Source organism: Miniopterus schreibersii, assembly GCF_964146895.1.
Source record: "Miniopterus schreibersii genome assembly, chromosome: 14".
NCBI lineage: Eukaryota > Metazoa > Chordata > Mammalia > Chiroptera > Miniopteridae > Miniopterus > Miniopterus schreibersii.
The window spans coordinates 47314052-47331219 of NC_138114.1; the positions used below are offsets into that span (position 1 = coordinate 47314052).

A 17168-nucleotide genomic window follows, 5' to 3' on the forward strand; every position below is an offset into this window, starting at 1 on the left:
GTAGGCATGTTTTTTAAAAACTTTGTGGGAAGTTAGATCAGTACATTGTTATTACAAGACAGCAAGGCATCGGCTACGATTTAGGCCGGTGTTTTTATTTTCTAGTCTTTGTATTTACGAGTGTACTTTGTTACCATGAGCTTTGACCTCTGTGACTGGTAAACAATGTAACAGAATAGTCAAGCTTTTGTATTTGACCGACTCACATTTTCTACTGGTCCTAATTACTGAGCACAGAGTACTAGAGATGAGTTTTCCTTGGTTTCTTTATCAGTAAACTGTAATCAAGAAGTCATAAACATAATTCTGTCTCAAAAACAGGAGGTTGTGTTCATTTCCTCAAAGAAAACACGTGTTTATAGGAAACAGTGTGGTATAATGAGTGATCACACAGACCTAGGTTTAAATCCCAGTTATTCCATTTGTAAGCTGCATGATTTCGAGTAAGTTCCTTGACTTCTCCAAGCCCACTTCCCACTTACAAAATAGAATGGGTGTTTACCATTCATGTTTATTTTGTGGACTGGAGGTAATATTCCTAAAGTTCTTAGTTCATAGACGAGCTCAGCAGATGTTAGCAGCTCTTAAAATTATATTTATTCTAATTAATGTTTTTACAAAGTTTATTATATTATTAAGCCTGAGAGGCCCCTACCACAATAACTGACATGTAATAATACTTTCCCTATCCTCAATCTAAGTCACTCTTGACTATTTATAGAAAATAAATTTAAAAGACAGATTCATAAATATTTTGCAACTAGGATGTAAAACATACATTAATTTTTTGAAGTTTTATATGATCAGTTGATCTGGCATATAATTAACATTTTATTAAAATGAATAATTAAGAGTTTACCCCAAAACCTCACTAGGTTGGGTTAATTGGCAGAAATAGTCGTTTGATTTGCAGTTTTTGAGGGGTTTTTAGAATTTTGTTGTAATTGAGTAACTCGTTACTGTTACTAGTCATTAGCTGTTATTTGCCCTTGCTCTACTGGCTTTTAGTTTCTATATTTCCAAATGCCTGCTTTAAGGTATAATTAAATATTGTATGTCAACTATACTTTAAAGAATGTATAATTAATAGTTTTAGTAGCTGCATTTATTTACTTATAAGCAATGAACTCATCATCTTTTTTCTTAAGTTGATTAAATGAAGTTGCTGTACTTTTTTTTCATTGTTACTGATTTTGAGAGAGAGAGGATGGGAGAAAGAGAAACATCGATTGGTTGCCTCTCCAGTGCGCCCCCAACCAGGGATTGAACCCACAACCTAGGTATGTGCTGGGACCAGGAATCAAACCCTCAGCAATGCTCCAACCAGCTGAGCCACACCAGCTAGGGCAAGATGCAGTACTTTTAATATTAGTTTAACAAAATCTGTCTTCATAATGCATAGTTAAAATTGTAAATAATGGTCAGTAATTATAAATTCTGATTTGCAAAAATGCAGATTAATGAGATTTTGTTTTTCTTTGGAGGGAAGGGAACTAATGTTGTTTCCATGAAATCTATAACTATATTTTGCTTGACTTTACATTTTAAATGTTTTGCATTTAAGGTTCCATTCAAATCAACAGCATTTCTGAGCTTTCTCTTACGAAATTGGTTTAGGCATTTTGTATGTTTCTCCTTTCATTTGAACGCTTTGCTCCGTTTTGATTGTCATGTCTTGCTATTGATAAGGTTGACTCGTTCTCAATAGCCCATTTGTATCTAATTGTGTACTTAGACCCTCTTAATAATATTTGATATTCCTCTTGTTTTTACCTAAATGTGTTGATCTTACTTCCTTTTACACACAGACTATTATACTATTTTTGAAATAGCCTCTTTCCCCTTTTGTCCCCCTCCCCACCCCCATCCTCTCCTTAGAAATAAGTGGTTCACATTTTAGTGAAAAGTTTTCAATAGATTGTCTTTTCCTTTAGTCATGGTAATTTATTTCGTGTACATTCCAGGGTTAGAGTGGCTGAACACAGAAGGGCCTATTTCTGTCTACAAGGATCTATGTGGAAAAGTGGTCATCCTTGATTTCTTCACCTACTGCTGCATAAACTGTATTCACCTCCTGCCTGATCTCCATGCCTTAGAGCACACCTACTCCGATAAAGGTAACTGCCCTTTAATTGGTTTTTAACAGACCTAGACTCTGGAGGAGTAGCTGACTCATTTCCTCATAGGAGAATGAATATTGGCAACACTTCAGTAATTCTAAAAGTAATTTCTAATCTTTGAATTAAGGACTCCATGTACGTTTTCAGGAGAGTTAAGCTTAGCAGTACTGGAATCAGCGTTTAATATATTTGGTATGTTTTCTCTAAGAATAGGACATAATGTGCTTTTTCATGATCAAGTATTTTTTAAAGGTCATTTTACATATCTAGACTTACCTGAATGTTTTATAAAAAAATTAAATGTGTGACTCTGATTTTATACTCTTCTCAAGAACCATGATATAAAGGTTTAAAGTTCTTAATAGGAAATGTGATTCTTCTCCCTCTAATTTCTAATGACACGAACTACAGTGAAATCAGAATATTGTAACAGATACTTTTTCTTTGACCCTGCTTTTTGAAAAATGTCTTCCAAAGCACACCAGGAAATCCTCTTTTATAGTATTGCAAATTCTGAAGATGTAAGAGATTATACTTAAAACTGCAAACTTGTAAAGCAAATACTTTCAGATATTTTTTTCTTATTTACTTCTTCCTAAAAGAGAACATAGGGGGCAAATGAAACTGAAGGTTCCATTTAATTAGGTTGAAATTAATTGAAGCTCTTCTCTTGGATAAAAAGGAGAGAGGGTCACTGATCTTGTGAGTGAAGATGAGAATAGGAGGGTACACTTGTAGAAGGGGATCTTGACACTTAAAAAACAGGAGTGATAGATAAAATCTTCAATGCTAGTGAAGCTTCGGTTGCTTTTAAATTGTAATAGGTTATATCTTGAAATGCAGAACAGTGAGGTTTATCAAGAACTCAAAAGTCCCAGTAGCTAAATCATGCTTTCAAAACTTCATCTGTAGTTATTTAGGAAGTATGAGTAATTTATCTGTTAGGTTTCGAATGCCTGTGTGTCTTGTTCAGGCCCATGTAAATAAATACATTTGTCGAATATGTATTATGTGTAAGGTACTCTGCTTACTGCTGGGGAAATATGTATCGAAGTTGAATAAAAAGCGTTATGGAACCTGAGGAAAGGAGTAACTCTCTTTGCCTAGAAGCCCTGGGAAAGATTTCTCAGAGAAGGAGACAATTTAGATGCAACTGGGAAAGTTAGCAGCAGTGCAGCTGTAAATGAAAATGGGGCAGGAGGGACAACACTGCTGGTGGAGGAAGCAACAGGTAAACAAGCCGGAAAGCAAGGAATCTCTGTTTCTTGGGGAATGGGAAATAGCCTAGGATGGCAAGATTGCAGGGGCTCATGGGAAACCTGAAGGAGAGGAAGACAGGTTAGGTTTGGACCATGTTGAGAAGGGCTTTGCATAACACTTAATAATTTAGACTTTTCCTTCCTGAGACACAGAGATATTACAGGTGGTTTTCAGTTTGTGTGGTTTTGTTTATCTGTTTAATAGCAGGATCGCATATTGAGTTTTAGACAGGCACCACAGGCTGGGCTAAGAACCCCAGAGTTAACTATTTCCATCCTTATATTACCCCTAAAAGACTCTAGTTAACTTTCTTTGTTAACCCCGTACCTGAAACACATTCAGTGACTTCTTAGAATGGACCCTTGTAATCTCTTTACCACTTTACTGGAAACTTCATTTTTATGGTACTTCATTTTTATTATTGTAATAATAAAAAAATAGAAACAACTCAATTTTTACATACAAATACACTTCTGAAAAAGTAAAATACTTTGTAAATGGTCTCAACATTATAATCTCAAAGAAACATTATTTCAGTAATATGCTACTATATGAAAATGCTGGTAGCTTATAATAAAAGATTTTTGTATTGCTCAGATAAATTCAGTTCACTCACAAAAGCAGGCATATTTGGAGATTATTACATCAAAGTTCAATGAGCTGTCACTAACTTCATTTGCTTTCTTGCAGCTAAGTGTCTTGTCTCACAATTATCTGATATGTTTCTGAACATATTTGCAGCAATGCGAATAGTTCTTGACAGTGACATTCAGCATCCTATTTTAAATTTCACAGAATATTCAGTTCATTTTATCAGTAAGCCAGGATTGCTCAGCTTTTGAGGAAGTGCTTATTAATTCAAAAAATCCTTGAAAAAGGTCCAATTTAATACCAGTCTCCTTCCTCTGTAAAACAGCTTTTAAAGTCAGGTTTGCAATGGTGATCAGTATCATGTTTACAGTACCATATGAGAAATTATAATGCCTAAGAGTCTAAAGCGAAAAGTAAGCAGATACTGTACTTAATAGTAATGAATGGTCTGGTCTTCAAACATTGTTTAAGAATGTAGCTATGCCCTAAGGTTGTAACTAATTCTTAACAGTTCAGTTCACCAACTGGTACCTTGGTGGTTTTCTTTCCTTTTCTCTTTGAGAGTTTCTAAATTTTTCTTCTTTCTTTTCATGCTGGATACATTAATGGTATGTTATTATATAATACCCAAATTTAGCACAATGGCTGTTATTTAAGGAAAAGCATTCTTGTTTTGTAAGAAAACAATTGTTAGGAAAACTTGGTATATTTTAAAATATGATTGCTTGGTGTATGTTAATATATAATTAAATTAGACTTTAAAAAACCTAAATGCCATAATACTACTGAATAAATGCTGGTATTCTCATTAGCATATACTATTTTTCTGTTTTATATTTTATTAAAAATCAGAAAAATGCATTTTTAATTTTATATTGAAACTAAACCTTTGAATGGGTCAATATATAATTTCATTTTATGTCAGGATCCTAAAACCACTGCCAGGTTCAGTAACTCTTCAGGAGGACTCACAGGATTCAGCATGTGGTTGTGCTTATGGCTGATTTATTATGGCAATAGATAAAGCAGGACCTGCAAAGGGAAAAGACACGTGGGGCTAAGTCCTTCCCACTTTTATCCTGTATAATTAACTGCGTAGAAAAATGGAACTGTCAGAAGAGGGCGCTCTCAAACTGAGAGCCCTGTCCACAAAATGAATAGGAATATTAAAAATATCACATCCATATAAACTGTAAAAAACTGAAAATGTGACTCAAAGTTGAAATCCTGATGAAAATTCTCACTTGAAAAACGATCACAAAGTTGACAAAAACTGTAACACAATTTTTCAGTTGAATTACATATCCTCAAACAGCTTTTAGGACTAATGAAAAAGCAACTTGAATCAGAAATTCAAGAGCTAAACAGAAATGGACGAAAAAGAAAGAAATGTGCTGATTGAACTCAGAAAAGAAATAGAAGGGAAAGATCAGAATTACATTAGAAATTAAGATTAAATTACAAGGTGCCCAGGGGACAATAAATTCATATAAAAATGGTGGAGTAAGGGGTATTGAAGTAAAGCAGGGGGAGGGAAACTTAGGGAATAAAAATGAGCTAAAGAAAGAAGTAAAGAGTTAGAAATGATTGAACTAGAAGAGAGCAAAAGAGGTCCAACATAAGACTACTTGGAGACTCTGAAGAATAAAATCAAAACAACTGACCAGAGCTAATATCTAAAGTTAGAATCCAAGAAAGTGTTCTGGAAAAAAAAGAAACCTTGAATCTACTTATTGAAAGGTCCTACCAGATACCGGAGAAAGTTGACTTAGAATATCCCAAGAGGTATCCCGGTAAACCTATTACACTTTATAGTTGTTTAAAAAAAATCAGAGCCTCGAGGAAAAAAGATCACTTTTAAAGGCATAGAAATTACACTGGATAGACTTTTCACAAATGCACAAAGCAAGGTAACAGAGCAATATTTTCAAGAGTCTTTTAATGTATTATTGTATTCAGTTTGCTAGCATTTTGTTAAGAATTTTTACATCTGTGTTCATCAAAGATATTAGCCTATAATTTTCTTTTTTGTGTGTTGTCCTTGACTGGTTTTGATATTATGGTAATGTTGGTCTTGGAGAATGAATTGGGAAGTGTTCCCTCCTCTTCATTTTTTTGAAGGAATTTGAAAAGAATAGGTATTAAATCTTTGAATATTTGTTAGAATGCACTAGTAAAGCTGCCTGGTCCTGGACTTTGTTTTTTCAGAGTTTCTGATTGCTGTTTCAATCCTTTTACTAGTGATAGGTCTATTTGGATTTTCTATTCCTTGATGATTCAGTTGGATTCGGTTTGAATCTAACAATTTATCCATTTCCTCAGCTTTTCTAATTTGTTAACGTGTAGCTGTTTTCAGTAGCCTCTTGCGATCCTTATATTTCTGTGGTACGCATTGTAACTTCTCTTTTTTCATTTCTAATTTTAATTATTTGAGCCTTCTTTCTTTTTTCTTAGTCTAGCTAAAGGTTTGTCGATTTTGTTTATCTTTTCAAAGAACCTGCTCTTACTTTCATTGATCTTTTGTATTGTCTTTTTAGTCTCTATTTCAATTATTTCAGCTCTGATTTTTATTATTTTCTTTCTTTTCCTTACTTTGGGGTTATTCAAATATTTTTTTCTGCTTCAATCCCTTTTTCTACTTCTGAATGCCAATTACAATGTATATTAGATCTTTTGGAACTGTTCAGGATCCTGAGATTCTGGGGTAGGGGGGAGTTGGTTTGTTTTTTTCCCCTTAAATCGTCTTCTTTGTATTCTTTAGATTGGATAATTTCTGTTGAGCTATCCTTATTTTTTTAAGGGTTATAATTGAATCATTTTTATTTATTGTTTTCTTTATCAGTCTACAATTCTTCCTCAGTTACAAAGAATAATAGACTGTATTGTAAGAGGTGGGCCACGGCAATATTATGAAGACAGAAAATGACTATATAATAGGTTTACTGCCATAAGGGAAAATATAGACAGTGAGTTTACATCTTGTCATAGTACTGATAATAACATTAATTTAACAGCCTCATATATGGATGTCTCCATTTTGCCAAGCAGTAGATTAAGGGATTTGCAAATGCTCCTTTCAGTCCCGAGAACACTAAGGCTGTTGAGTATCTCTAGGTTCATTGACTCTTCTGTCTCTCATCTCCTTTTGCATTGAGCTCATCCATTGAATCTATTTCAGATATGGAACTTTTCAGTTCTAAAATTCTTATATAGTTCTTTTTTTTTTCTTTTTTTTTTTTTCAGTTCCTGTTTCTCTGTTTCATTTCAAGAGTGTTTTCCTTTACCTCATGGAGTTATCATAGCTCCTTTAAAGTCTTTGTCTACTAACTCAAGCATCTGTTCCATTTTACAGTTGGTATCTGTCAGTGGTTTTTTTTTCTTTGACAATAGGCTACATTAACTTGTTCTAGCATTGGGTAATTTTGCATTGTATCTTGAACATTGAAATGTTATGATATGCAGACTTGAGGTTCTGTTATAAACCTCTGGGGAATATTGATAGAATTGTTTTAGTAGATATTCAACCCTGTTAGTTCAAACTGTGGGTTTTTCCCCTCATTTTTCATCATCTCTCCTTCCATCAACCCACTAATGCAATTCTCAGTTCTCTAAGTATTTGCTATACATTTTTGGGTCTGTGTCACATGTGTAGTTTAGGAGTTCAGGTGAGACTTGTCATTATACTCAGAAATGGGGAATTGCCTTCTCTAGCTCTCTTTCCCTCAGGATTTCTCCTATCCTCTCCAGTTTCCATGGTTCCTTGGGCCAAAAAGGTAGTGGTGGGGTTTTTATTGGAATTTTAGCCACCTGTATTTCTCAAAAACCTCAGTGCAAAGCCATGAAAGGGGAAGCAAAACAAAATAAAACTGGAAACACCCTCATGTGGTTTGCTTTTCCAAATTTCTAACAGTCTACATGCTTTTGTTTACTTTTTTCAGACCTTGGGGGGGGTGGGTTTGGTTTGGAGTTAATAGTTGTAAATGGAAGGATGAGCTGTCGGGGAATTACAAATCCCAGTTCATGTGGTTTTATTTCTCCCTTACGCTGATTTGTATAGTTTTGATGGGTGTGTTGGGAAGTTCTAACTTACATAACCATTATTACCTCTACTACCTTGGTATTCAGCATTGAGTTTTTCTCTCAGTTCAGCTTAACACTTCTTTTTTCCCTTTATACTATGTTCTTGACATACTATATTGATAACATAAAAGAAATATGTTGGTTTTACTTTTGAGTAGTTCTATCTATAATAAGGTTTGTACTAAAAATTATATAATAGGAATTTTAAATAAATCACAGACTTTATGTTATGGAAGCATCTTGCTTGTATAGTTGTTATCTGTAATATAGTTAGGTTAGGAAAATTTAGGATAATGTGACAGTAAATACCAACAAAATGCAGCATAGTCACTGTGACTTTCAGAGGGGCTTATAACAAATAAGGGAGAAGTTAACATAATTCAACATTTTTATATAAAAATGAAGAGTATTTTTTTTAAAGCTTTGTCTAGAATAAGGACACAAAGGGTTTTAATCCTGAAATAGTCACATGACTGATCATGTGTTTTTATGTAGTTACTAACATTGTCATGAGATTTAAATGTTAATTTTTTATACATGTGTTTAAGTGCTGTCAAAGTCACTAATTTAGTTCTGCCTTTTTTCTTGTTTTTATCTCTGGACTGTTTATTAATGATCCAACACCTAATGTGTGGATGAAGCTATTCAGACTTTAATACTTCTTAATATTTAACTTATTTCTTTCATTTAGATGGCCTGCTGATTGTTGGTGTTCACTCGGCTAAGTTTCCAAATGAAAAAGTCCTGGATAACATCAAGAGTGCTGTTCTTCGATACGACATCACCCACCCTGTAGTTAACGATGCTGATGCCAGCCTTTGGCAAGAACTGGAGGTTTCCTGCTGGCCAACTGTGGTCATTCTCGGACCCCGTGGAAATATGTTGTTTTCCTTGATTGGAGAGGGACATAAAGATAAATTGTTTTTGTATACTTCAATAGCTTTAAAGTATTACAAAGACAGGGGACAGATCAGAGATAATAAAATTGGAATAAAACTCTATAAAGATTCTTTGCCGCCTTCGCCATTGCTGTTTCCTGGCAAGATAACAGTAGACCCCGTTTCTAAGAGATTGGTAGTAGCAGACACTGGACATCATAGAATTCTGGTCATCGGGAAGAATGGGGAGATTCAGCACAGCATTGGAGGTAACTCTTATTTTTAATTACGATATATAACATATTCTTAGTGAAAACAAGGTCAAGGAAATATAGTAAATTGAAATTTATGAATAACTAATTTGTATATCTTGTTTCTTTAAAAAATAACCACTGTTATTGTATCTTATGAAAGTATTACAGTAAGTCCTCACCTAACATCATCAATAGGTTCTGCAACTTCAAATGAAACAATATATAACAAAACACATTTTACCAATAGGCTAGTTGATAAAAAGAAGAGTTAAGTGCCTGTGGCATGTCATCAACAATGTAATAAAACAATGTTGAACATTATTTGAGGACCTATTCTATACTCTATATACATTTTGGATTTGGGGCATTTTAAATGGAAGTATTGTATTTCATTTTCCATCAAAATATAGCCATATTTTTTTTAAAAAAAACAGGACAGTACCCTAGGAACTTGAGTCTTAGATTATAAAATAAATAACCTAGGATTTGTATGACTTTACTTTTCTTTCCTTCCATAAGAACTTGCACACACTCTTTTTTTTTTTTTTTTTTTAAATATATCTTTATTGATTTCAGAGAGAGGAAAGGAGAGGGAGAGAGAGAGATAGAAACATCAATGATGAGAGAGTCATTGACCGGCTGCAGCCCGCAACCCGGGCATGTGCCCTGACCGGGAATCGAACCCTGATCGCCTGGATCCTAGGTCGATGCTTAACCACTGAGCCACGCCCGGTCGGGTGTGCACACACTCTTTGATCATTTCCCTTTGGGTATAGCAAAATATAAGCATCATTCCTTATCTCCCTGATCTTAGATCTAAAGATTTATTTACATCTACATAATTAATAAAATCTTATTAATTTTTAAAATAATTTATTATTGACATATTAGTCAAAGAGAAAAGTAATTTATCTCTGCAGTCCTGCTTGAGTAGCACATGCAGCACTAGTACCTAAAGCAGGAACACCTGCATTCCTAGTGCAAATAAACTGATCGTGTTCCTAAGCCCTGGTACTGTTTGTTGTATGCCAAGACATCACTCCTTTAGCTCTTGAATTTTTTGTTTGTTGTTTTTGTTAGAGTATATGTGTGTTTTATGTTGTTTATTTTGTTTTAGCAACTTAGTTTGGTTTATGACATGCAGTTATGAGAATTGTTATTCAAAACCTATCTGTTGTAGCAGATTGAATTTAAATGGTTAAAAGAATTTTTAATAGATTCTATAATTTTCAAAATGGTGTAGGTAAATATTCTTTTTTGTTGTTGTTAAACAGAGAAAACTAGCAGCAAGCTAGCTTTTCCAAGCATGTTTCTAGGAATACTGTTATCTTGTAATAAATTAATAGTTATTCTAGAATTTTTCAAAAGAATTCTGTGGTCAGGTATAGTCAGGAACAACTGGTTAGATGTGGTTTAACAGATTTTTGTTGGGGGTGGTTTCACTGAACATCTCATATATTTTACTCTGCTAATGTACCTCATGAATATCCAAGAGGGGTTATAGTACACAGTGTCTTCAAATTTGAAGTGACCACAATTCTCTCCCTTTTCCCCCCTCAGGGACCTCTCACCACCAACAATAATAGTATTATTATTGAGAGTAATAACAGTAAAACTGTCAATCACAGTAATAATAATATTAGTATAATAGAAATACATTTACATCTAGCATTATTCTAAGCACTTTACCTGTATTAATTTATTTAGCTTTCATAGTTTTATGAGGAGGCATATTATTAGTTCCATTATACAGAAAACAACCTGAGACACAAAGAATATGCCCAGATCATCAGCTAGGAAGAGGCAGAGCTGGGATTAAACCAAGCCTGTTAGGCTCTTGAATTTATGTTCCTGCCCACTACACATACTGCCTGTCTCTCCAACACCTTACGGACGGACAGTGGAGTTTTTTTGCAAAGCAGAGTTTGGAAATGCTGACCTAGAGGCTTTGAATGGCTTGTCCTCTGGTCAAAAAAATAACAATTACACTTCATTATGCTGTGTACCTCCACTCTTGAAACTCCACATGTATTACAAAAGTCAAGAAGTAGGTCACTAGACCAGAATCACACTGTCTCTTACAGTGTTTATGGGATATAGAACTTTGTGGCAAAGTGAAATGATAAATGAAGGATTCTTAACCTAGGGTTCATAGACTATTAAATACTTGGGTGGACTTGAGGATCTAGGAAACCCTTGAAATTATTTGTGACATTTGATGGGTATGTGTATTTTTCTATAAGGAAAGGGTTCGTAATTTTCATTGTACAGTTGACCCTTCAACAATGTGGAAGTTAGGGGTGCTATACCCCCATGCAGTCAAAAATTCACATATAACTTGGTTTCCCAAAAACTTAACTACTGATAGTCTGAACTACAATAGCCTACTGTTGACCAGAAAGAAGCCTTACCGATAGTATACAGTCACTTAATACATATTGTATATATGTGTTATATACTGTGTTCTTACAACAAAGTAAGCTAGAGAAAAGAAATGCCATTAAGAAAATCATAAGTATTTACTGAAAAAAATCTATGTAGAGAGCACCTTTCTGTTTATTACATGGGATGCTGCCTGATTCATGAATCATTCAGTAAAGCCAAGTGGATCTTTAAATTTAAAATAAATGAAAAAAATCTGCATATAACCGTGCAGTTCAAACCTGTGTTATTCAAGGGTCAATGGTATTATCAAATGAGTGTATCTTCCCAAATTGTTTAATATCATTCATCTAGATGCTAAAAGATTAAAATTATATTTAACTCTTTCTATACTAAGATGCTTTTAAAAGTGCTTTTAAATTAAGATGCTTTTAAAAGTATTCTTATATGTGTTACTATAGTTAAGTGTACTGGCTATCATTATCCAATAAGCCTTGTCATTAGCAACACTTGTTACTCTTGAGAAAAACACATGTCTTAGGAAATATTTTAGTGTCTAGGTAGAAACATCATGTTATTTATTAAAATCCCAGCTTTAAATACAGATTTTCTTTTGGGGAGTTTATTAAGTGGAAAAATTTTGTCTTATGGCTATCTTGTCTTTTAGGACCCAATCCTGGAAGAAAAGATGGAATATTTTCAGAGTCAACTTTTAATTCACCACAGGGTGTAGCCATAATGAACAATATCATATATGTGGCAGATACTGAAAACCACCTTATAAGAAAGGTAATTTTCTATTTTAAATAGTTTTATACTTCCAATCAGAAAAACTGATATTTACTTGCTACATTAAATATTTAAAGTGAGAAGGTGATGCTTAAATACATCAAATCATTCTTATTCAGCCGTTTTCAGAGATGCTGGTTTTAGTTTTATTCTTAGGGATCTTGTTTTTATGTGTATCAGCCTATAGTTGTCTAGAAGATAAACCCATCAATCAAGTCCCTTTTTCAGTATGCCTAATTACCCAAAAGCCCCTCCTTTTGAGATATTTTCCTAACCACTATTTACAAAGTAGTGCTTTGTCCTTTTAAAAGTTAAATTTTCTAAACCCTAAAAAAGTAAATCGTACCACTTCCTGCTTTCCTTCAGCTCTTTTGCTTTGCCTGAGATACTTATCAGTGAATAAGTCTTAACTTTTTTATCTCATGATAAAAGTAATAAATCTTGTTTTTTAAAAATGAATTAATACATAAAGGTAAAAAAAGTCTCTTGATCATTTATTCCAGCTCCTTAGAGGTAACCAACCATTATTAAAATTTGTGTCTTTTCAGAAATTTTCTATTCATACAAATAAATTTATAGTGAAAGGACAGAGTCTAGACAATCTTTTTTAAACAAATGGTGGAATCCACTTATGTCATCTGCATTCTTTTTTAACTTATCTTTTCATATTAGTCAATAAATGATATGACTGCATCATATCTATTGTAGAAGTCCATAGTTAAACATTCCTTATTGATGAAGATTTTGGCTGTAATCCAGTGGTCTTTAAGTTGCTGTCTTTTTTGAAAATAAGTAACTAAATTGATCTAATCTATCCTGCCTAAACATATTGTTTCAGATACTCCCTTGCTTTTCTTGCTGTTTCTCTGCCTATTGATATTTATGCCTCTTTACTTGACATTATCACCTAATATTCATATAATAGGAAAAAACTTGTGCAGAACATATAATATCCACTGTAATGAAAATCTCCATTTGGGCATGAAATTTGGTTTCCTTACATCTGAAATCCTAAGCACCTGGAAGAGGGCCTGGCCCACAGCAGGTGTTCAATGGGTATTTGTTGAATAACAATCTGTTTAATGATGCGTTTTCTAAAGTGTTTATTTCTCATTAAGAGAAGGTGTTACATGAAAAAAGAATTTTGTAGATTTATAAATCAGCAGATTTAGTTTTTTTAAAGTCTTGGAGACCGTCTTCTTAGAGACTTTAATATGCTAATGTATTGTGAATACATTGGTGGGGGTACATGTGTGTAGTATTTCTACACTTACTTGACCAAGGATCACTTTTTAGGCAGAACTTTTCATAGGACTCACGATTTCATGATATATACTTTGGGAAAAAAGTTGTTACTAAGTCCTTGAAGTCAGTATTTATCATTATCTTTTGTGGTTGTATGCTACTTTAATTTATAATAATATGTCATAGATATTTAACAGGGTATTGAAGTAGTAAAATATTTCCCCTGCAACATTCAGGGAGCACTTACCCTTTTTTAATTGTTTGTTATTTCTCTTGCTTTAGAACCTACTGGGCTTTGAAGTATTGACTGCATTTCAAATACTTTTTAAGTAGCATAATCACAAATTTAGTTTACCCAAAGTTATTTTATATTATATGACTTAGTTTAGTGTCTGCAAAAATAGTAAGTGAAGTGGAATTATTATTTCTTCCTCTCTTTTTAAAAATATTTATTGTATTTTACTTTTGTTTAAACCTCATTTACAGAGGAGTGGTCATAATCTTACATTTAGAGCTCATATTGTTCCATGCAGACCCGCCTCTTGTTTAGAATACTTTATTTATTTATTTACTTACTTATTTATAAATTCCTATTCATTTCCATTCCCCCTTCATAAACACACCTGCGGGCAGGAATTCTGATATGTGTAATTCATATATTTTTATTTGTATATGATCTTGTAAAACATATAGTGTTTTCTGTACTTGTTTTTTTAACAACTTGATTTTGATATATTTTATATAGCATTAAATTCCAAGTATGTAATTCAAGAATTTTTAGTAAATTTAACAAGTTGTGCAACCACAACCATAAATCATTTTTAGAACATTTTTTCCTCCCAGTAAGAATGTTCACGCCCATTACAGTTAATCCCCATTCCCACCCACAGCACTAATCTTTAGAGAGACAGAAAGTCTCTGAACATTTCATATAAATAGAGTCATACAATATATGGTCTTTTGTGTCGGCTTTCTTCATGCAACAATATTTTTGAGGTTCATCTATGGTTGATTCCTTTGCATTGCTGAATAGCATCCTACTAGGTGTGAAGTGGCCTCTCACTGTGCTTTTGATGTGCATTTCCCTGATGGTGATGATGTCCAGCATCCCTTCCTATGCTATGGACCACATGCCACCTCCCTTTGAGACGTGTCTATTCGGATTCTTTGCCAGTTTTTAAATCGGGTTATTTGTGTGTTTTTATTATTGAGTTGTAAGATTTCTTTATATATTCTAGCTACAAATCCCTTATCAAATACTGCATGTCAAATACTTTTTTACATTCTGTAGGTTGCCTTTTCACTTTCTTAAATATGTTTTTCATGCACAGAAGTTTTATATTTTGGTGATTCCCATTTTGTTTTTTCTTTCATTGCTTATGCTTTGGGTATCACATGTAAGAATCCATTGCCAAATACAAAGCCACAAAAATTTACTCATTTTTTTTCCTAAGAATTTCATAGTTCTTTTACAGTTAGGTCTTTGATCCATTTTGCATTGATTTTTATATATGGTGTGAGGCAGGGATCCAATTCATTCTTTTGCATGTGGATATTCACTTTGCCCAGAATCATTTATTGAAGAGACTGTTCTTTCTCCATTGAGTAATCATGGCAAACTTGTAGAAAATCAATTATTTATACATGCATGGTTTTATTTCTGGACTTTCGAGTCTATTCCATTGATCTATACCACACTTTTGATTGCTGTAACTTTTAGTAAGTTTTTAAATCAGTTAAGTATGAGTCTTATCATGGTCTTCTTTTTCAACATTGTTTTGGCTGTTCTGGGTTCCTTACAGTTCCCTATGAATTTTAGGATCAGTTTATCCATTTCTGCAAAAACTTCTGTTTTTGTAAAAATAATTTTGTTGTCTGCAAAAAACAAATGGCAGGTTTATATTTTCCTCATTTATACACTTCTTGTTTTCTTTTATTATATTGCTGGATAGAGCCTCACTTGCTTTTAAGCATTAGTAGTGATAGTGGGTATTTTGTCATGCTTATAATCTTAAAGGGAATGCACGTAAATTTTCTCCAAAGTTTAGTATTTTCTGTAACTTTGGGAAAAAATATTCATGAAGTTAAGAAACTTTATTTGTATTCCTAGTTACTAAGAATTATTTTATTATATAATTTTATGAAGTACATTTTCTACATTTATTGAAATAATTGTGTAAATTTTTTGCCCTCAGTGTGTTGATGTGATGAATTATATTAATAGATTTTTTTTTTTTAATGTTAAACCATCTTTTTATTCCTGAGCTAAACCTTATCTAATGATGATTTTTTTTAAAACTTAAGTTGGATTTAATTATCCAAAATTATATTTAGTATTTAAAAATTCATGTTCATAAATTAAATGGTTTTGGAATCAAGGTCACACTAATCTTGATTTCAAAACCATCAAGGTTAGTTAGTTTTTTTGGTGCTTTTAAAAAATTTTTAGAATACTTTGTCTAATGTACGAATTAATGGTTTTTGAACATTCATTAAAATACCCCAATAACATCACCTGGACCTGAGGCCTTTTGCAAGAGGAATTCTTTGAGTGTCATATCAGTTTCTATGATACATTTCTTAAATGAAGATTATTTCACAGGCCTTATCCCTAGCTGCCTGTTGCTTTTACTGAGTTCAGTAAAATATATAGATAAGGTTACATTAATAATTTTCTTTACAATTTCAAGAGATTATAGAGTTGCCACTAAAAATAATGCCAGAGGATATTGCTAAAATAAGTCAATGTAATACACTGTAGTAAAGGAATAAAAGATCATAACTGTATGATTATGTATTCAGAAAAACATTTTAAAAGATTTAATACCTATTAGTGATAAAATTAGTAAACTTAAAAAGGAAATGAACATTGTGCATATGATAAAGGGTGTTTACAAAATGCCTATAGCTACACTTAATGCAAAATATTGACCTCTGTGGTATCACATGGAATAGTTTCACTGCCCTAAAAATCCCGTTCCACTTACTCATCCTTCTTTCCCACTAAATCCCAGGGATTTAAGCTTTTTTTTTTTTTTAAGAGTATTTGTGTTGCAAATACTTTATATATGTTTTATTGGAAACCCTCATGTACCAAAAAAATAAATAAAAGGGAACGTGCACTGCATAAAACTTGCACTAATTCCTGTAGATCGACCTAGACACTGAGACAGTGAGCACCGTAGCTGGCATCGGGATCCAAGGCGCAGATAAAGAAGGTGGAGCTGAGGGAGAGCAGCAGCCCATCAGTTCCCCGTGGGATGTAGTTTTGGGATCATCAGGTATGTAAACTTTTAATATTAAATGTAAGTAAACATTGCTTAATAAATGCAAGATTTTAAAAATATTCTGGGGACGTTCATTTGGGTTAATTCTGTTGCTAGTGACTTTATACTTTTATGCCTGTGGCTTGCGTTTATGAGCTGTGTGGAAGCCGAGTCCGCAGGAGTGTGCGGTGTTTCTTTGGTGCGCATGTGCTCCGATTGCTTCTCCTCCTCCGTGGACAGCAGCTTCCCGAGCATATGCTTTTGGCAAAAGGCAGGAGCACAAGAGAGTAAGCCCAGTCACAC

General features: G+C 33.3%; 1 protein-coding gene across 3 annotated transcripts in view; it reads left to right on the top strand.

Annotated features, from left to right (window-relative positions):
- Positions 1–17168, top strand: part of NHLRC2 (NHL repeat containing 2) — a 41640-nt gene that overhangs the window by 1562 nt on the left and 22910 nt on the right. For all 3 annotated transcript variants that reach the window (XR_014000235.1, XR_014000236.1, XM_081157644.1), the window contains exons 2-5: positions 1965–2117; positions 8743–9198; positions 12233–12354; positions 16751–16880. Coding sequence is in view for 1 of the 3 variants with exons in the window: in XM_081157644.1 (XP_081013770.1) it covers positions 1965–2117; positions 8743–9198; positions 12233–12354; positions 16751–16880 (861 nt within the window). In the remaining 2 variants the exon portion in view is untranslated. The remainder of the gene's footprint in view (positions 1–1964; positions 2118–8742; positions 9199–12232; positions 12355–16750; positions 16881–17168) is intronic.